This window comes from Anopheles nili, chromosome 3 (genome assembly GCF_943737925.1).
Source record: "Anopheles nili chromosome 3, idAnoNiliSN_F5_01, whole genome shotgun sequence".
Taxonomy (NCBI): Eukaryota; Metazoa; Arthropoda; class Insecta; order Diptera; family Culicidae; genus Anopheles; species Anopheles nili.
In genome coordinates this window covers 18,826,547-18,847,223 of record NC_071292.1, presented here as the reverse complement: position 1 = coordinate 18,847,223, position 20,677 = coordinate 18,826,547, and the positions used below count along the sequence as shown (strand labels likewise).

Below are 20,677 nucleotides of genomic sequence, written 5' to 3'. Positions count from 1 at the left end.
CCGCGGGGTGTTCCCATTTTTAATGAAACTTTTCGCTCACCATGCGCAAACGTCAGTGCTGCGGAGAAGATCCGTTATTAGAATGGAAAATCTCTCCGCCTGCCCGGAACGAGCAGCACCACATAATGTGGCCTGTGTTTGAAAATTAATTATTTACACCGCACCAACCCAACAACGGGTGGATCGGTTTTACGTCAGGAAAAAGAACGCAGAAGGAACAGGAAAACAATTTTTCATTCGAGGTCAGGGGAAATAATAAAACAGCGTTACGTTTTGGTTTTTCCGACCAGCGAAACGTCACCTTCGCCCCGTTCGCACGGAAGCGCATTGATCTTCCGTCCGCCGAATCGGCCATCATGGGAAATTAACTGCCACGGGGCTCATTTTCGGCTAACGCTTTTTCTCGGTTTCTCTCACCGCGACAGTGATAAAAGTAAATTAAAAGGATAGCGGGCACACGCGCGGAAAGGGGCTGCCTTCCGATGGGCAGGAAACCGTTTCAACGCGGGCCACTGAACTCTTCCGCGTTCAGAAACTGATGGGACCACCGGGGAACGCGCGTACACTGAAAAGCGCAAATACGAATACCCCACCGCGAACGGAAAATGCCATTGTTCTAGCCGGTGACGAGATGAGTGGCGGTTCTGCCGCGCAACACCGGTGCCCGTCGTTAGTTCTTGCGCTAGATTCTCACAGTCGCAGACAATCAGAACCATTGTTACCGGCGTACCGGAAAAGGGAAGGATTGTAGCACTAGCCATCGAAATATAGCGCGGGATAGAGAGAGAGAAAGAGAGAGCGACAACTCCATACCATATCCACTGGCGTGTGCTGGCACCCGGAAAATAGTGACAGGGGTAGTTTTTTTTTATTCACTTCCTTTTTCGTTGTGTCAAATGAAGCCACCGATACGCTTGGCTGCTGTACCACTGTGCCTTTCGCTCCTGACGAAACAACACACATTCGCAAACACAATCCGTCGCGCAAATGCACTGCGCGAACTGAGGCGCGCGCGAGCCCTACTCGGCGCCCAAACGAGCGTAACGAGGCGGAAAGGTTAGGCCGACCCTGCAACAGAGTGCTGGCTAGAAACAACAATCTAACTGACGCAGTTTCCTGCGATTCCACCACGCATAGAAGCAGCGAAATTTAGGTCCGGGAAAAGCTAGCATGTAAGAGTTTTCACGAATGGCTTTGACTAATTTAATGCTGCGAAAAAACACGCCTACACAGCTGGCTTCTAAATCAGCTTAAACACTAGCAAAGCATGAATAATCGAAAGTATTCATCAAAAGGCGTGCTCTAGTAGGAAAGCTTCCCATCTAATCAAAGTGTGGTAAATGTTACATTTATTAATGACTACGGCTGATTCGACGGAATAACGCCAAACGCTATGCCGGGCATTGTCAACTCATCACACCACGGTTCGTTGAATTATGAGCACGAAAGCTATAACAAAATGCACCTAAAAACCATCCGCACCGAAGTGCACGACTTCTACCGCAGCTTCACGACAGCGTGCTCAAGCGGTGCCATTTTTTATTCGCTTTGCTACCATTTTTTTGCGACGTTTAATTTACGCTCGCGCACGGTTCGATCGCGGTGGCGGAAATGTTTTTAATTATAATTCATAATTCCACCGCAACGTCAACGATGTCGTGCGCATCATCTCTCGGGGTGTCAGGGTTGCGTAAGCGCAACCGATGCGCAACGCATCGGGTCTGTTTTTTATTTTTTTTCTACCACCTCACTCTAAAGGTGCGAGTGCGACCTCGCGCGGGTGAGACAGAGCTAAAGCTCATTTTCCGACGCGACAACCAACAACCGGTGTTGATAGCGAACTGCGTCAAAAGATGATACAAGGCAGCAATAACGCTGAATAAAAAAAGGAAAGAAACTCAACAACCTCTCCGAGAAGCAGGTGGCTGCAGGTGGTATTGCTGCAAACGTAACACACCCGCCAACGGGAGCACAACGGCACAACCAGAAGAGCGCGCATAATGTTGTATGCGAAAATGGCGCTCGTGGGTAACAGGTTTCCGTGCCGACGAAAAAGTCAATCATCGAACCAATGTCCTCCTCCTTACCGATTGGCTTGGACTGCACGCGAGAGGGATGGGAGGGATGGGGTGTGATGAAGTTCATTCCATCATCGTGACCCGTTCCTTGGGCACCGTTGAACCTGGCCTCGCAAAACGAACGCTATCGTCCATCGGGTGGCCTCCGTGGGGGTTTGAACTTGGACCAAACCAAACCGGCCCAGCAGCTGGCAGCGCATCACCCATGGCGTTTAAATCCAGCGAAGGAACAGAGCTTTCGGTGGAGAACCGATATGCAAAAAAAAGCTCCCCAAAAACCGCCTTTCGAATGCGCGGACTAAAAAAAGAAATTCTCCCCAACATCATGCGAGTAACTCACACGACGGGAGAGAAAATTTGGAGCAAATTTGGGAGCCTCTGCTGGTTTCGTTCGCCCAGCGCACGCTTATTATCTACCACCTTTCGCGCGAACCATCCGGAAGGAGCCTAACACCATGCGATAAAATTCCCGCTGGTTCGATAAGATGGAGCAAGCATTGAGGATAAGGGTCAATGGCGACCTGCTTCGCTCCGTCATTCATATTTTATCGAATCGGGAAATGGAGAATGGGGAACGCAAAAAAAAAGCGCCTATCATGCACCTCGGCGCGTCGTGTGCTCGGTGAAGAGGTCCAAAATTATACACCGTCAGCGTGCCAAGAAGCTAGGAAGGGCTAAAGTGCAAAAGACGGTGGCACAAGAAAGAAAGTAAGTTACAACGCGTACCGGCGATGAAACGTCATTGCCATCCCTTTCTTGCCAAGGGTGAAGCACAAAAACAGAATGCGCGTCGTGCCATCGAACATCGTTATTAACGAAAATCACTCGAGACTGGCGGACTTGACGCACCTAATGAAACCCACCAGACCGTGGTGGATCCGCTGTTAAAGGAACCAGGCGTTCTTGGCGACAGGAAAGTACCGCTACGACCAGCCCCCGGCTCGGATTGTGCCTTCCCACGCTCGCCGTCGCCACCCCATTAGGGATGCTCTAGATATTTCGGTGAGAAATTGTCCGCGTTACGATTTATTAATTTTGGATACGCTTTTGAGGAGAAAGAAAAAGGAAGTGGGAAGATTTGACCAATTGAAAGGCAGCTGGCAGAGGGGTGTTAGTTTCAAGCTTTTCTTGTACTTCTCTAATTCTCTCAAGCAATATTTAAAAGAATAACTGTCGTTTAGAACTCAAGCGTGTCCGATTAAGCTTAATGTAAAGATGTGCTTTTTTTACTTTACATCAAACAGACAGGAATTTCCTAACATTTTTTAACACGAAACCGCAACATGGGTACACGGAAAATGTACCCTTGGGTGTTCTCATCTTGCGTGCACAATTGTTTGTACTCGATAGAACAAACCAGCCAGCACGCACGTGGTACCGAGCGCGAAAGTTGAATCGCTTTTAGTTACGCGTACGCCAATCGTCACGCAAGCTGACCCAGGCGCCAACGCACGCATCGACATCGCAAAATTTGACGTCAATGCAGACGACGGCACGCATGTAGTTAAATAAAAAGAAAAAAAAATCGATACCAACAGAACGTTAAATGGCAGAACATGGCGCGCGCGCGCACACACACAGCCAGTTCAAACAACGCGTAAGAGAGAAACACGCAAAAATATGCAACCCGTTGGTGGTGTTTTTTTTCCTTCGTGGGCTTTTCCAACTCCCACTTTTTTTTGCTTTCTTTTGCGCTATCGATCGCTAGTGCCGTCATGCCGTGAACATTGATGATCCGTGGTGCGGACTTACCACGGGTGAAATGCATACGCATCGGGTACGTGTTCACGGGAGAAATGAAAATGAAACGAACGAAAGAAAAATAAAAAAGCCCCAAAAGCTACAAGCACACCGCGCCCAAACTGGGTCATCGGTGCCGTTTGTGGACCTTCTATTCCGAACCGATCGCGCTGGTTTGAGGTGGATTGCGTTTTCGCGGATGCCGTGAGGCGTGTCCGCAACATCGCAACATTGGAAAGCCTCCATCGCTCCCCCGTTTGGTGGTGTTCGAGAGCCCCTGTGTCGTCTGCTTTGATTTGATTCACGCCTCATTCCAAAGCCAACCTCGAGAGGGGATTTCGAGTGATTTTTCTCACCTTCGCTTCGCTACAGATTTCCTCAAACGGCTGTCCGATGACGTTTGGGAGAGCGTTTGACGAAGCTTGTTAAGGGGGCATGCCACGAGGATACACGCACTCGCGCACAATCAATTCGTTCTCCTTTCTTATACGCCTGCTCGCGTTCATGCGCCACTTTCGATTATGCAGCGCGGGTTGTGACGAATTTGTAGGGGTTTCGCGGCCAACGGCATTTAAAAAATCAAACCACGCACACCCGAAATGCGAAACAGTAACATTCTAGCGCATGCCTATTGGCGAGAGCGCACTTTCCTCGACCGTAAATGGCAATAAAATGACGTTCTGGTATTTCACAGCGTCCGCAAAGGAACCTTCGGCTACACTTTCCTTCGTGATGCTTTCCTGAGCGCCACCTCGCGCTGGTCACGGTTAGCCGGTCGGTGGCGAAACCATGCCGCGCGATTGGAGATTTCGTTAGCCGCAAGTCAACCGTCACATGGGAAAGAGGAATGTGCGCGCGTCCATCGGCAACGCACCGGATCTGCTCATCCTCGAAGGCGAGGAATTGGCAACGCTTCAACGCAGATCGGTTCGCAAAAGTGGGGGAATATATTTTTTTTTCTTTAATTTTTGAAAGCAAAAACAATCCACCCCATCGCGTTTCGAGTGATCGCCCCGATATGTATGGGAGGGGTGAAATTTCCTAACCACGAGGCGGTATTTAATTTGTCATCGCTTGAACGGCTTTCCGAACCCTGCGCACGCACGGTACCGTTGGCTGAATGCAGTTTCGATGCATCGCTGATAGACGTTTTGAGGTTTTGCTCTGGAAAAGTGCAATAATCCATCGCTCTCCGGGGTGACCATCCGTTGCTTTTAAGCAGAACGGGAAAGATAAAGAGAGAAAGTGGTTCCGGTGAAACAATGTTCGAGGTACAATTTGTGCAATCGTGCGATCAGAAAATACTACGAAACGTTCACTACCGACTAGGGTTTAATGGTACCTGCAATGAATGCTGATTTGTGGCTATGACAGATACCATAGAAACGAGTAGAGCTTACCTGTAACGAAAGAAGAAAATGCAAAAAAAAAAACAAATAATTAGCCTAGTCGAAAGAGGAAATAATAATAAATTCGAGATCCGATACAATAAAACTGATAAATAAAAGAAAAAAAGCAAAAAACATAAATAAAAGAAAAAAACCACGAAGGTTCGAGTTAAACGAAGCTTCTATTTTTGAACCTTAGTAAACCAGTAAACCAATATATCATAAACCATACACACAAACTAACGAAATGTAAAAAATATCACCCATTATGCAGTCCCTTAAGTGGCTCGAGAGCATGGCTGAAGAATCCCCGACCATGGTTTTGTTGCCCAGAGATGGACATTCGCAAAATGCTTCTCCAGCCGTAGACTTTTGCTGCCGATGGGCGAAACGACGCTTCGAGGTCAAACCCTTCGCTGAAACCCGCGTGTGTATCCCTATCTTTTGCACGTGATGCAAGAGCATACCGGCCCCGATTCGCGGGTGTTTTGTTCTGACATTGACACACTAAGTGGCCGATTAACGAAAACGAAAATCGTGAAACCGGATGCCCCGGGGGCGAGAAATAATCCGTGAATCAATTTGCCATACACCGTCAAAGCGCAACGCGTTGAATTTGTGTGTGTGTGCGTGTGTGTATATATTTTGTTTAATTACTGAGCTGTGTTGCTGCAAAACATATTTCCCGGCACCGCATTTAATCGACCGGGGGGTCTATTCGAGTGCGCAGCTCGCGATCGCGGATTCGCCTGGAGCATGAACGCACATTGATAAGCGGCGGGAGATTTATTTGTAGCTTTCCAACGGGACGCGTTTATTACTTCCGCCACAATCGTGTGGAAATTTATAAATACACCTCAGCCCTAGGAGAAGACCGCAAGCAAAACAGCGCCGTCTCGATCGCCCCGGTAACCTTGTCGATTACGTCAACCAGCATCAAGCAGTTCGAGTGGCTGTAATCTTATTTCCGATACGCCGATGTGGCAGCGTAAATTTACGAGCACGTAGTTTGTTTGGTTTATTATTACTATCTTTCAATTTGGTTCGATCGTAAAATCGAATAAGACGCGCGACACGTGTCAGCCGACGGTTGCAAATGAAGCGATCATTCGAAATGCGTTATTTTTCGAGCGGCTCCGAACGACCTTTGGCACCAGTGCTGAAGGGTCGAGAGACATGACGTGTAAGTGCCACTCGAGCACGTCACCGAATGAGCTTCGCTTTCGAAATGATGTCAGATGTAGATGCCGATCGTGATTCAGCCGCTACTCGAGTGGAGCCAACTTTGGGGGGCAAATGCAAATTTTAGTTCGATCGAAATATTACAAACGGTTGATGGTCGATCATCCTTCGAGCGTGTTTGCATGATTCACGCTGGAACCGTGCTGCACTTTCAACGTTTTAGACGCGTTGTCGGTGGGTTAGAAGGAAATAGAAAAAAGAACTACTCACACACAAATGCGTGCATGTTTCTCCCCTTTCTTATTGACGGCATCCTAAGGGCGCACTGGTCACGTTTTATGGGGCGACATTTTTACAACGGCTGCAACACCAGGCGCGATCAACGTTCAATGAGAGAAGGATGCCCACGCAATACGACAACTTAGACGGCGTGCGCCAAGATGATTTCGTGGGGGAAAATAATGTCAAATGGACTAATTAGCATTTTACACGCGCGTGATTGTGTCAACAAATATTAATGACACGCCCAAACTAGCACCCCTTCTTGCTCAGGAGAGAAGCATCATCTCACTCTCTTGTCGAACATTTTTATTGCTCGGAGCTATATTTTCAAGATTAGTCGGACGAACTGATCTATGAATCTTACGCTGACGCATATGACACAAGTTGGTATTATTTAGGACGCGTGTCAGTTTTGATAAGCATAGGAGATTTTAAATTCACAAAAAATGGCTTGAAATAGATTTTCAACAAAGTCAATAAACAAATTATTTAAAATTCATGAAATCTTTATTACCTTCACTAATCTGAAACTTATTTGCCTATCTCAGAACGTGTTAGGTGTTCAAAAAAATAGGTTATCACGAATGGAGCTCTTTTTTGTTTCAAACCAATTTCCATCACCACACAACTGTAATTCAAACCATCCGCCATGGGGCCGGTTATTCAACGAAGCAAACACATTCATTATATGGTAGCAATTTTCTGCCACTTAGCTACCGATCGAACGCCCCAATCAGATGCTCGAATCGATGGCAAGCGGCGGGTGGTGGTACATTACTGATTTTACATAATTAATGATAACGCCTGCCCCCGAGTGGTGGTGTTCATCCTCGTACGCCGCCCTTGTCTGGCGACGTTTCGTATCAGCCTGCGTTGAGAAACCGGTGTTTTATTTGGTTTCATTAAGGCACGCCTTCTACAAACAGACACTGGCTGATCAACGGGCGCATCCACAAAGATGACCGATGACCGAGACAAACGTTCGTTTAAGCCACGAGGATGACAGAACAATTAAACACAAAAACGCTCAAGATTGCATCGCGTGTGAGGCACTTGCAATGTGACAATCATCGAGCTGTAGCCGAGAGATTAAAAGCGATTCCACTCCCTTGCATCTAGGCTTAAATCGGCAACGCACGATCGTCGATAAGGTGTGTCGGTTGTTTTTTTTTTTATATTCCTCTGTCCGTCCTCATGCGTAACAGTTCAAACCACCTCCAGGGGACAAAGAAAAGCAATGATGGCACCTGATGATGGTGGACGCTTATGAAATACGCTCAATCATCAACCCACTCAACGAAAGGGAAAGAAAAGCTTCAATCGTGAAGCAACAGGGGCAGCATGGTGCTTCATTTATCTTTATGACGGGAGCTTTTGTTAATTTCTTTTAAATTTGCACCGAATTTTACATCAACTGGACGTTACCTCTCGAATGGAAGAGAAAAAAAACGACACGACGGTCATTTTCTCCCAGCTCCCACGTGAAGCGTAGGAAATGAAATGTAGGAGGATTTACATTTTTAAAAGAAATAGTCATTAGCGTACGAGCGTGCATTGCGAAAACGCCAACCGCGGACAAGAACTCGATACGCAAATGACGTTTTTTAGTTTCCCCACGGACGAACAATCCCTGGTGCTGCTCTCGTGATGGACCAGCACTTTTTTCTCCAACTTGAACTTAATAGGATTGTTTTCCTCCCATTGTTCGGTGGTGATGAACAGTGGCAGATGCTCTGCGGGTTGTGGCCAGCGAATGTGGTCTGAGCGACATCGCTAATGGATGCGCCGCAAGCTCCAAGATACATATCTATTCCAAAACGGTAAAACCTTTCCAACGCATGCACGCACGCGCTGGGAGAATTTAACGCACGGGAGGGAATTTCCTAGGACAACTAGAAACTGTAATTGAAAAAAAATGTAGAAATAACGCGATAATGACCGGTAGGGCGCTTTATCTGCTGAAGTATGATGCTCTGGGGGTGGATGCATGCGTAAATGAATTTATAAACCACTCTAGGAATGGCCATTGGTCACCGTTAAATCAATACACTTAGTTCAAAACCCGTAGGGCCTGATGCAAATGAAATACAACACGTCGGATCGTCGAAATAAATACATTCACGATAAGCTTTTTATGCAAATTAGCACAAACGTCCCTAGGGCAAGCGTTGGTGCGTTTTATCTTCCGAGTCTAAACATCAATAGTTGACGAAAAAACCCCGAAAAAAAAACAGTCTAAACCATCCATATGCTTTGTTATTTTCGTCACACCTTTACGTGGCGTCATTGCTGTTAACGATGTTGGATTTTCCCTCTGGCTTTCCAGATGTTCTTTTTAGTCACAAATACGATGGGTTTTGGGCTTCATTTTCCAATGCTTGACGAAAAAATATATACCCCAGTAGAGCTCATCGTTATCGACCATTCTACGAAATTGTTTTGCATGCGTCAAGGCGCCACGACTGTAATATGCTGCACCCTTAAGCTTTAATATGTCCCCAGCGTCGTCACAAGCGGATTAATCGACAGAAAAACGATGATTCATTCGACCATATTCTATAACAAGAAATCATTCACATCCACTGCTCGAACGCAAGCACAACAAAAATGAGCTGCATTATCCGACGCCTCGATCGTTTAAAAGCAAATGAAAAAAAATTAACATACAGTGAAATAAACGAAATAAAGCCGCTTTGGCTCGAAACATACTGCCTCCACTCTTGTGTGTGTTGTGTGGGCGGCAAACAAATGTGTCAACCGTCTCGATCGACTAATTGCTATCTTGATCGCGTACAGCTGTTGGGCGCCTCGTTCCCAAGATGTCTGACGCTGCTTTTTGAGACAATTTAATCATCAATGTGCCTCACTGGCACAAAAAAATGCCCGTGCTAGCGTTTGGGTTCAACGATTTCGTTTTTAAACCGTAAACAAAAACCACTTTTTAAAGGTAAACCAAATCCCTGATCTTGTGTCATTTTGAAATGCCGGCAAAAAACCAGCCTTGCGCTTTCTTTTACTGGCATCTTGGGTGAAAAAAAAACTGAATCATCGCTGGATCGGCACAAATTCCATCAATCAAAAAACCCACGAGGGCAAAAAACAAACCTCCGGGGCTCACTCTTACCGGTCGCCGAGAAACAAACGAACCATAGAGCCGCGCACTTGCAGTACCACTTTCATTTTGCTCTCATTTTCTGCTAATGAATTCAACACCCACCACCCTTGGAACTCTTGGACCGAGGCCCATCCTTGTTTCGCTCTCGATCTCGTCACACTCGTCGCCTACAGAATTCGATCAAACTGCCAGCAAACGGATTGATCGCGGGTAGAAAGGTTCAGAAAAATAACAAAAGCTCACCGATAAGCAAAAAATAGCTTGACGTAAATATTGATCAGCGATCAATTTAATCGAAAGTCAATCTAAGCTACACCCTTTCGTTCCCATTTGTTGAGTCAACAGTTTCATTCGGGTTCATTTTTTGTATTTTAAATCTACTTTCCTTAACTTTAAGACTACAAATTTAAATTGCTGGAGAGAAATTCAATATAAATTCACGTTCAATCACCGCTAGTTAAAAATAGAAATATCTGGGCGAATACACTCTAATTTAAGATCATAATTCAAAACTTCACTGAAATATATTTAAGCAAAATTAACATTTAACATATTAGTTAGAATATTTGTACCAGCTTGTTTACATAACAGTAACAGACACGTAATTCAAACTATATATCATTCGAAAACTAGCAATATATTTCAAACAGTTGACAAATCAAAAGAAAGGGACAAAATAGAACAAAAAAGTGAAACAGAAATAGGAAATGATTGGGACGATTCGAACGCAATAATTAGGGCCACGTAAATCACACATAATACGCCAGATAGGATAGTTTCACTTTGGTAGCCACGGACCAGTGCACACGTGTCATATCATCAACGTTCACAATCAGTAGTCGCAGTCGTTGTTTTCCACTGCACTCTACCCTGTAAGAGAGAATGATACGGTGCACTTTTCATCATCCGAAAGCGGACATCGACACACGTACCTCGTGCGCAAATGTAGCATAACATTGTTAGAATTTTTCTATTGTTTTTTTCTCTCCCAATCAATGTTTCAAATGAGCACATCTACTATTTGGGAAGCTTCGACGAAATGATAAAACTCAACAAAACAAAAACGTAAATAAATTTAATTTATTCACAACAAAAAAACTTGCAAAATGTGCTGCATCGTTCGAGTTCTTGTCGGGCTGGCAAAACCAGCGACTACATAGAAGAGGTCATTTCAACCAAACCAGAAATTGGGTTTCACCGCGCCGTTTGGACATGGAAGCTCGCACCGAGCCTGGCTTTCGCGATATCGTACGTGACGATAAATGTGTTGCGAGCCGTTCCCCGTACCGGAAACCACGAAAGCGAGACCCAAGGGAACGGCGGCGGTCACACCTTCTGGATATACCATCCGCCAGCCACAGAACCGAACGCGGCAACAGAGCTCGTGCTTTTTTGTTGCTGCTGCTTTCCTAGCCCGTATTTCATTTCTACTATTTCCATTCCCCGGTTCTGTCAACTAAATTATGCGGACGGTGTGATGTACCATGGTGCGCGGCGGCCATTTTTCTCCCGTGAGCCGTTGCGGAACTACAACACATTCGTTTCGGAACGAGAACAGACGAGTTCATTGCACTTCGCTTCATCGTTCTAAATGCTGCGAGATAAATGATTAGAATCTCCATTTCATTGGCTTAATCCTGTTATATCTATTCGAAACATCAATTTAAAATGCGTATATATCAACCAAAGTATATTCGACTTGATTAAAGACTTGAGTTGAGCTTTAAAAATTGTGACGCTAATTAATGTACTTTCTTTGCGCTTTAAAAACCGAAATGAAATACACCAGCTGACTGCAAATGAACGCTACACATTATGATTCAAAAGCCCTATTAAAAGTGGAGAGTAAATCATCGCACAGCGTTGATTTCAAATGCAGATTTGTTAGTGTTTTTTTTTCTTGCAGTCCCTTACTCAAAGCAATCAACATCAAAAATATGTCCGCCATTCGCGTAAAGAAGACGGGGTTGGAGGTTGGCTTACCCTGAAGCGGAAAAGCGCTTTTCATTTCTCAACCCACCCCTGCCGCTAGGGGCATTTTTCAGCAGCAACCGAATTAAATCAAGTTAAGCTTCGGAATGTATCAAAACGAACGAAAGCCCCACCAAAAAGGCACGCGCGAACGCACGTGGCAAATTTGCGGTGGTTCGGTAATTTCGCGGTCTCCCTTCGCATGCATATGGCTCATCGGGTCCAGCGGGCCGCGTGGTAGCAATTAAAAATCACAAACTATGTGGGCCTCATAAATCAATCACAACGGCGTTTTAAGCGCCCAGCCCAAGCGGAGGAAACCCCATCCACGGGTTTCACAATCTCTCTCGCATCGACCGATGACGGGGAGGAGATGAACGTCGTTGTATGTTGCCAGGCTGTGAAATCTGTTGCATTTTTTTCCCCCGATTGTTGTTGCAATATTACCATTTTCGCTCAACCTCCGCGACCACCCGAAAGCGCACCATTCCGATTGGATGAGGCATTCATCATCCGAAATTGAACTTCGGAAACGGAGACCGCTTCCACCATTTGGCACGGCAAGCGAGAGGGTTAAAGAATCGTTGCAAAAGTCAGCTCTAAATTAAGCATTTCCGGTTTCAATTAATTTCGCCAGCCGAGACGACGTCTCAGCGAGCTGAGGGCCCTGCCGATGGGGCCAGACTGTCGCCTCCCACTTTCATCAGCTGCACCACAAGCTTAGCCCTTTGAAGCAATTTTTCATCACGCCATCACAGGAAAGGAGGACGAGGTTTAACATTGATAAAAATACACATTACTCCCGGGCGGGGAGATTGTGATTAAACGCTCTCACCCGCGCATCTGAACGAGTAGAAAGCAATCCCCAGAGGCCTCCCCATTCACAAAGCGGGAGCCGTGCCCACAAATCACTCGATGACAGTTTGAATAATTTCAACTCCCTCACACCCAGCTCGAAACATGAAACGCAACCCTCTTCTAAATGGACGGCGATAAGAAAAGGACTGCAGCTACTGTTATGGCCGTCATGGACGCTGCATGCAGCTACTGGGTGAGTGCAGCGACTATCATTTAGCTCGCTCTAACATCTATGTCACGACACGATTCATCTAAATTAAACAAATCATCAAGAGCATCATCATCATCATCCAGAGACGGGAGTCAGTTGGGGCAAATAAATTTAAAACAATTAGTAGTTTCAGGGTGTGTTTCTCGTGCTGTCTCCGTTTTCTTTCTTCACTTGCTTGCGTATGCGCCCCGTACTATCTTGTTGCGATTCATAATTCACGAATGATGAATGGGCGGGAAAGAAAAGGGAGAAAAATAAGTAAAAAAAAAACTAGCTCGTTTAACAAAACGTCCAGTGCATCAGCTGGATTTGCAACAGATTAGCCTTCCCGGTACTGTCAAGGGCGATCCGGTAGCGATTGCCGAAGCGCGGCAAGATTGATGTGCATCTGTTTACAGCTCTGTACGTCGTACGCATTGCATTATGCCGCGATAAGGTTGACATAATCGGAACGTGCGAACGTTCGCTAAAGGGGCTATTTTTTATTCATATTCACACGAGGCTCAAGTAAACTGGAGCACTTTTACGCGCTTCTATGCAAGCATCTTTCTAAGCAACTTTCGTCAATTTATCGTTTAAATGAACAGACCACACATTTGCCACCGGGTCCGGAAATTTCAGAAGCACATTTTTTATGAGTTGCGTTTCATTTTCAAATTAAAAATGCCAATCCTCAACGCAACAAAATGCGAAAAGTTGAATGAATGCCGCTACGGTTCTTTAAAAAACACACATTCCATTTCATGCCACAAACACGCTCGAACAGACCATAAAGAAAAAGATCGCTCGCTTTGAGGGGGCAAAAAGCAGCTCCCTGATGTGCAGCGACGAATCGCGAGATGGCAAAACGCGGAGAGCTTTCTTACGTTCCATCGCACGTTTTGTTTTTAATCGGCTTAACGAACCGCCGGATTGCGAAAGAATAAGAAAAAATACGGCCAAGCTTGAACATCTCAAGCGACTACCGCTCGAAGGTAAATCCTTTCCCGTTGCGCATGTTTCGGTTGTGACTCATCGAACACGCTCCAGCAGACGCTTGGGTGGGCAAAGAAGATCCTCGAAAAGATCCTCGGAAGCAGACTGCAGAAGGTGAGTTCTATCTCAAATTTTGCAAACGGCAGAAGAGGGAATTTGTTCCATTGTTCTGGTGATGCCGTTTTACTTTTGGGATTTAATACTCTCTTTCGGGTTGGCATAGAGTCTTGTCAAATAAAACAACTCGGTGAAGGAAAACGGAAACGAAATTTAATATCTTGGCTTCTCATAACGGCTGCGTTTGACGGGAACTACAAAAAAAAACTAATACACTCCAAGCAGGCGGTCTGATAGTAAAAGGCCTTTGGACAAATGCCAACGAAAACTCGCTCGAGCGTTCGCAACAAGCAAAAAAGAAACGAAACCAGCAAACTTCATTTGGTAAACGAGAACGTTTTTTGGAACAACAAGCGCACAGAACGAGGAAGTCACCGCCTTTCCTAATGTCGGCATACTGTCAGACAGGGCGTTCAACAACGTCTACTAATGACTCTGCTCTACTGCAGCTGCATCGACGCATCGTATCCAGGGTGTGTCTCCCCTCCGCCCGAAAAAAAAACCCAACCAACCCGAACGACCATCCACGGGGCGACGGAACGTGAGAATTTTAACATTCCCGTAATTAGTTCGCCAGCGAGTCGAAAAGCCATTAAAGCTACTGGGCCCGACTGCGTTTAGACCGGACCAACGGCCAGAGAAAGATGCAGCCGCAAGCCATGGTGCAACCGCATCCGGAGACACGGACAGTTCATCATCGTATCCCGGTGCGGACGCAAACGTGGCGAAAATCGGACCAAAAGCAACGCCAGAATAAGGACGAACCCAGGGATGAGGTAGCGTTGGTGGGGAAATACGCCAGATCCGGTGGAAGGAGTCGATTTCGCACAGTCCTTGGAAAGCGTTATTACGTGACGTTTTGGAGACCGGGAGCGCTCCGAGGGGGGTCCATGTCATCTTCAGGCTTGGTAGGATTTTTCAAAAGAGCGCGTGTGGTAACGGAAACGAAGTAGCAACGAAGTGTGCTTGCAGCTGAGATCTCTAGGCGCTGGAGATGGGCATCGTTTAGAAGAATTCAAGGCTTCTCTAGTGCCCGAGGTTGGTCTGGATTGTCGCTTTTACCCAGACGTGGCAGACATTCTTGAATTGTGGTCTTGACGAGCGCTCGAAATACGAATGCGAAAAGAAATCGCATGCACAAGTAGCTACACACTCGTGAGACACAGCATAGCAAGTTTAGTAGCATAGAACAATCTTTTTTATTTTTTAATGTTACGGTTTTTTGCATTAGCAATGCTCTTTAAGTAGACAGGAACAATGTTCTAAACGTATGAAATACTATAAAAAACATGCAATAGGAATTTTAATGCACAAAAATGTGAAACATTATCATATTATCTACATTTGTAAAAAGCTCAACAAATATTTTCTACCGTAAATGTATACAGAAAAAATCAAGACTAAAAAACGTAAGGACAAATTTTGAAGAAGATTTCTCTGCAAGATTCGGCAAGTGAATGAAATTATTTTGTTGAACAAAAAAATCCATTTAACGGAGCATCATCCGGGCCGGATGCAAGGGCAGCATGCAATCAGGCTTGATTCGTTGATATTTGAAGTGCAATCAAGCAAACAAACTCCAAGCCGTCGGGCGATCCTTTGCGATTATCCCGCGCTTCGTTTGTGCCTGATAAGATGCGGACTTTTTATTGCGACAAAAGCAATCGCAGAGAGAACGAAAGAGAGGGAGATAAAGAAAGATGTAGAATGACGCTCTACATGCTGCAGTGCTATGGTGCAATTCATTTTAGAACAGCACGCACAAAAGCATCATGAAATTCTACGAATTTTGCCATGGTTGAAGGAAAAATTTACATTTGGTTTATTGGGTTCACTAAAGCTGAAAACTCGTTTACAGCACGAGAAAACTTTGATTTTTTTTCGGACAGCATAGTGAACGTTTTTATAACACTATCATATTAAATGAAGGGTATCCTGCCAACATGCTTGAGATGAAATATTTTAAAATGAAATTGAGATGGAATTAAATAAAGACACAAAGAACAACCTGCACAACGCTTGGATATCATTTTATGAGAAACATTTGAGAAATCTCAGAATCAAGCTTCCCGTAGAGTATTGATTTGCGTTTCGACTCGTTTCAATCGCATCAAACACCCCGAGCGGATACGGCAAACGATACTTCTACCACACACATAAACCTTTTTTTAGCACCGGAAAGAACAACCGATTCAGAATCGGTACGGCTCGTTTCGATTGCGATCATTAAAATAATAACGATGACTTGGCTCCCCCCAGGCCTTCCATCGCCAGCTTCCACGAACGATATCGCGGCTATGGGCGCATCCGGTGGAGGTTTTTCGATTGCGAAAGTAAAGCACAAACTCACACGCACGCACACACTTTGCGAGCGAGAGGAAAAATAAAATCACACCACCCAAGCGCAACCAGACGAGGATCATCGCATCGTAAACGCCCGCGAGGTGCCAGACCGGAGCCCAGGGAGGCAAGCTCGGAGGGGGTTGTTTTAAAGGGGTTTCTTTTACTTTTTCCTTTTTTTATATTATGATCTTTCACACACCGACACCGGCGTTCTGGGCGGGCGAGAGATGCATCCGTCCGAAAGGGCAAGCTGGCGGCATCCGCCCGGTTGATCTTCTCAGTCCGTCCGCGAAGGGCCCGCATCTTTAATCGAGCAACAGGCCCGAGATTAAGTGCCCCCCCTCTTCGGCCGGCACTGTTTTGCACACACGCACAGCCCTTGTGGCGTGGCGGTCCATTTACAAACTTTACACTTTCCCGTGCGGGGATTCCATCGTAAAATCGTCCACTCCCTTCCAGTCACTAGAGGCCACAATCCAGGGCCAGGAATGGCACGCCGGAATGCATTCTCAGGCGCGATGTGCGGTTGAGAGGTTGGAGACAAAAAAAAAGGAAATTCACAAATGCCGCCTTGGGTTCGAATCTGGTCTCTGATCTTTGCCTGTGTGTACGAGGCAATGTACCAAACCGGAAATGCCGAACGCGTCACCCAGCTACGATGCCAGGAGTTAAACTATTCGCTGGAATGTAGCAAACAAAAGGGCCGCCGTTGCAATGATCGGTAAAAACTGTTGCAAAAATACATGGAACTCGGTTTTGTGCTAGCTTTCACCCATAGAATCCGGAAGAAAAAGCGATGTTAAATCACTTTCTACGGAAGGGGACAATTATTTATTGCAAGTGGGAAATTTTAAAGATCTGTTTTTTTATTTGTAAAATGGATAGCATTTTGCAACACACGTATTACAGGATATAATCTTTTATTATGTTTTGATAGGAAAAAATCTATCATGATAGAAAATGTCAAAAAAGAGCTACAAAGCTATTTGCGATATCAAGTCTAAACTTAAAAAGCAATAGTGTATAAAACAAAAAAGCTTAGAAAATGAATGACCAACAAAACAGAACGCAGAAATAGAAACTAAATCTTACAAAGTAGAATAAATAAAAACGAAGAATAAAAAGTGAAGGAAAAATCACACGGAAAAAGAATCTTACATCTCAGACCACAAACCGAAGAAGAGAAAGAAGAGAAAGACTTCACACAGCAAAAAACGATAGCAAGACAATTAAAACAACACTTTACCTTGGTCTTCTTAGCGATCGGATAATGGACGGAGGAAGCTCTGGTTCTATGATACATGCAAAACTGTACTGACGCGACTTACCTATAAGAAAATGGAAACAAAGGAAAAATATGAATATAAGGAAAATAAAAACAATGTGCATGCATTTTTAAATGAGTGAGTTGTGAGTTGAGAGAAAAACACATTAAAAGGTTAAAGTAACATGCGGCGCACAGCAGGACACGGACGCATTTAAAACCGAATGCAACACAAAATTAACCAAAAAAAAAGCATTCCTCAACTTCCACCAGACCCATACAATCGAAAACGGGTATATTGTTCTATCCATACGTGAACAAGGTTTATGCTTTTATCACCCCGGTTGTGTTGCGCATGCATAGTTATTTCGCCCTTAATGCCTCGCGGGAACCATTCGAATGAAATAAAGCGAGCGACTTTCGGCAGTGCAATTTGAGTTCCGAAGCCAGTCTACACCTGTGTGTGCAGGCATGACGAACAAGTGGACAACAGACGGGGTGCGCGCGTTTTCAGTTCCCATCCAGCCGTGCCCGATGAAGCGGAACAAAAACCCAACAGCAGACGACAACCAGGCGAGCAAATAAACAGAAAAAAAACATGCAGCAACACACAACCCAAACGATTAAACTTTTTGGTGTGTTTTATTGCGGGCAGGGAAAAAACAGGGCTGCAGGAGTCAAGCTGTCCAGGTTAATTTTATTTCCAAATGCACCAAACGACAGACTGCGCCGCGTGTATTTATGCGTGGCGCCAAATGGAGCATGAAATCCCCCGAACCATGGATAAATAATCGAAAGCTTCAAATTTTTATTAGTTTATCCCCCGGCAGCAAATTATCTGCCAGTTAATAGAATAAGGCTAATTTATTTTCATCCGGCCGGTCAGTTATCGATTGAAATTCACACAAAAGCCATCATAAAAAAGCGCTATTGTTTGTCGCTATTCACTAAAGGAGCAGAATGTTGCAGGAACAGCTGGCCCGATCGCGTCGATCGAAGTCACATTTACGCGCCATCGAAAACCGGATCCAAACGTACCGGAATTGGCGATAATGATGTAAAAGCACCACGACGAACGGCGCACTTCCCTTTTTCGGTGTTCACGGGCATTATGCAAAAATTATGTGCGTCGTTCGCGAGAACCACTACCGGCTCGGGGGCTGCGTGTGCAATTCCTTGCACCGTTGCCTGCTGCTCTTGTGCGGCCCAATTAATCACATTTTTTTTCTCCAGCCCTTTCCCGTTGATGCATACATGTTTGCATACATGTAACCGTCACACGGGGTGTGAGAGACACGTGCACGTCGAGGGACAAAACTGGCGCAAAATGAGCCAACGTCACGGTAAAGAGTTAATTGTAACAACAACCAGCCGGCTGTTGTGTAATGATAGCGAACGGACGCAACTGCACACACTGCGGGCATCGGAGCACAGAGTACAGCATCCGAAGCCATTTATGGGGCATTCCGTCACTGGAGTAGGGCGGATCGGTTGGTTTGCATTACACCATTATCGTCAGCATCAGCACCGTCAGAGCATCGAGCTATCGAAACCTAACAAAGCGATGAAACAAAGAAAAGCGGCTAGTATGCGCGAAAATAGAGCGCCGCAGTAAAGCACGTTATTGATGGGTTTTGGTAGCTAAATGTCATGAAGAAACATAAGCCGCTTTTGCGATGTTGAGTTTGACGTTTTTAATGCTGATTTTTTTTTTTTCATGCCATCAATAGGATGCCATCAGTTTCGTCAACACCTAAGATCAAATTAAGCCCAACAGGCAAACACAATATTTATTCAAGCGATCGAGCGAGCGACCTAAATAAGCATTTAATCCGATTTTGTACGCTTGTAGCATAATATACGTGAGATTTTTTTTTATTATTCCAGAGAATACACATTTAGCAGAACCAAACATAAATTCGTCCCATTCCAAGACAAACGTATCCATTTGCTAACTTTTCGAATACGTTTGTTAATCCCTTTGGCTTGAAAATCATTTGGACGTGGTCCACAGCACCACCCGAACCATTATTGACATCATCTGGGCACATAACGTCGCGCAAAGGGACGATTTTATCGAACATCGCTCAATGCCCTTTCTGTAGCTTTTCTCAAACGGGCAACTACGAACAGCTGCTAGCCAGTCGAGATCCGTCGAAAAAACCTAACCTCACGTTGTCCCGAGGGCAAATGCAAACAAATACGGGAAGCCTCGGGAAGGCAGACACACAACAGATAAAAGCCCAAAAAGCTGCCCTGCCAGGGACTCGCACCACATTATCGTCGGCTGTCAAAGAGTTAACCTCCTAACCAAACACCACATACCGAGGAAGGGTAAAATTGAAAGTAAATAAAAATGGTACAAATAAATCGGCACTGATAAAGTCGTACCAGGAAGGGCGAACAGGAAATGCATTTTTGCAGAATGCTTCCGGTCGCATGTTGAACCGGGAGCAGCAAGAATGCCGCATGCACATTCATGGGACTGTGTTATCGCTTTTTTTTCTCAGTAGTTTTGGCATTGGCTCTTGAACGAGCAGCCAAAGAGGACAGAAACGTACTCCGCTACTGTTGTTCCGATAAGGAAGGAAGGTTTCGGTTTGAGCAAAAAAATGCAAAAGTTGGATAGAAAAACAAGCTCCACATTCACAGCGGTCACTCTCGGTGGCTAATTGCCGTAAGGCCTAATCGGGGCGCGTCACTAGACGACCGCCTAATCGAGCTGCTGTAATCGGGTGTCTATTGCACGCACTTTAAGCGGTTCAGACCATATCTTGGCTATGCTGCCCACCCAGTAGCGACCCTGCCGTTCGATTACAACGCTTCGAACCGAAACTACGCAGCGAATTGGAGGCCAACGATGGCTCGCGAGAGGCAGGCAGTCTGATGATGAATTGGACCCTTCCCATGGGGGAAATTATGGCCCACCCGCCAGCCATGAGCGCGTTTTATCGCACACCGGTGGACTGGAAGGCTCCATAACGAGAGACGGCTGAGAAGAGACGCCATACCATCGAAGGAAACGCCATTACGAATGCATCTGAGTCGATGGATCGGTGGGCAATCAATTTGCAATTCAACACGAGGCAGATTATTGGCGAATTATCCTTTTGCGTCGATCGAGGTGGCGTCCTTGATCGAGGAAGTTGGTCA

At 45.5% G+C, this 20,677-nt stretch overlaps 1 protein-coding gene across 1 annotated transcript in view; it reads right to left on the bottom strand.

Moving 5' to 3' along the window:
- Positions 1 to 17,563, bottom strand: part of LOC128725601 (signal-induced proliferation-associated 1-like protein 1) — a 53,571-nt gene extending 36,008 nt beyond the window's left edge. The window contains exon 1 of the mRNA XM_053819358.1: positions 17,507 to 17,563. Within this exon, the coding sequence (XP_053675333.1) occupies positions 17,507 to 17,563 (57 nt within the window). The remainder of the gene's footprint in view (positions 1 to 17,506) is intronic.
- Between the last annotated feature and the right edge of the window lie 3,114 nt (positions 17,564 to 20,677).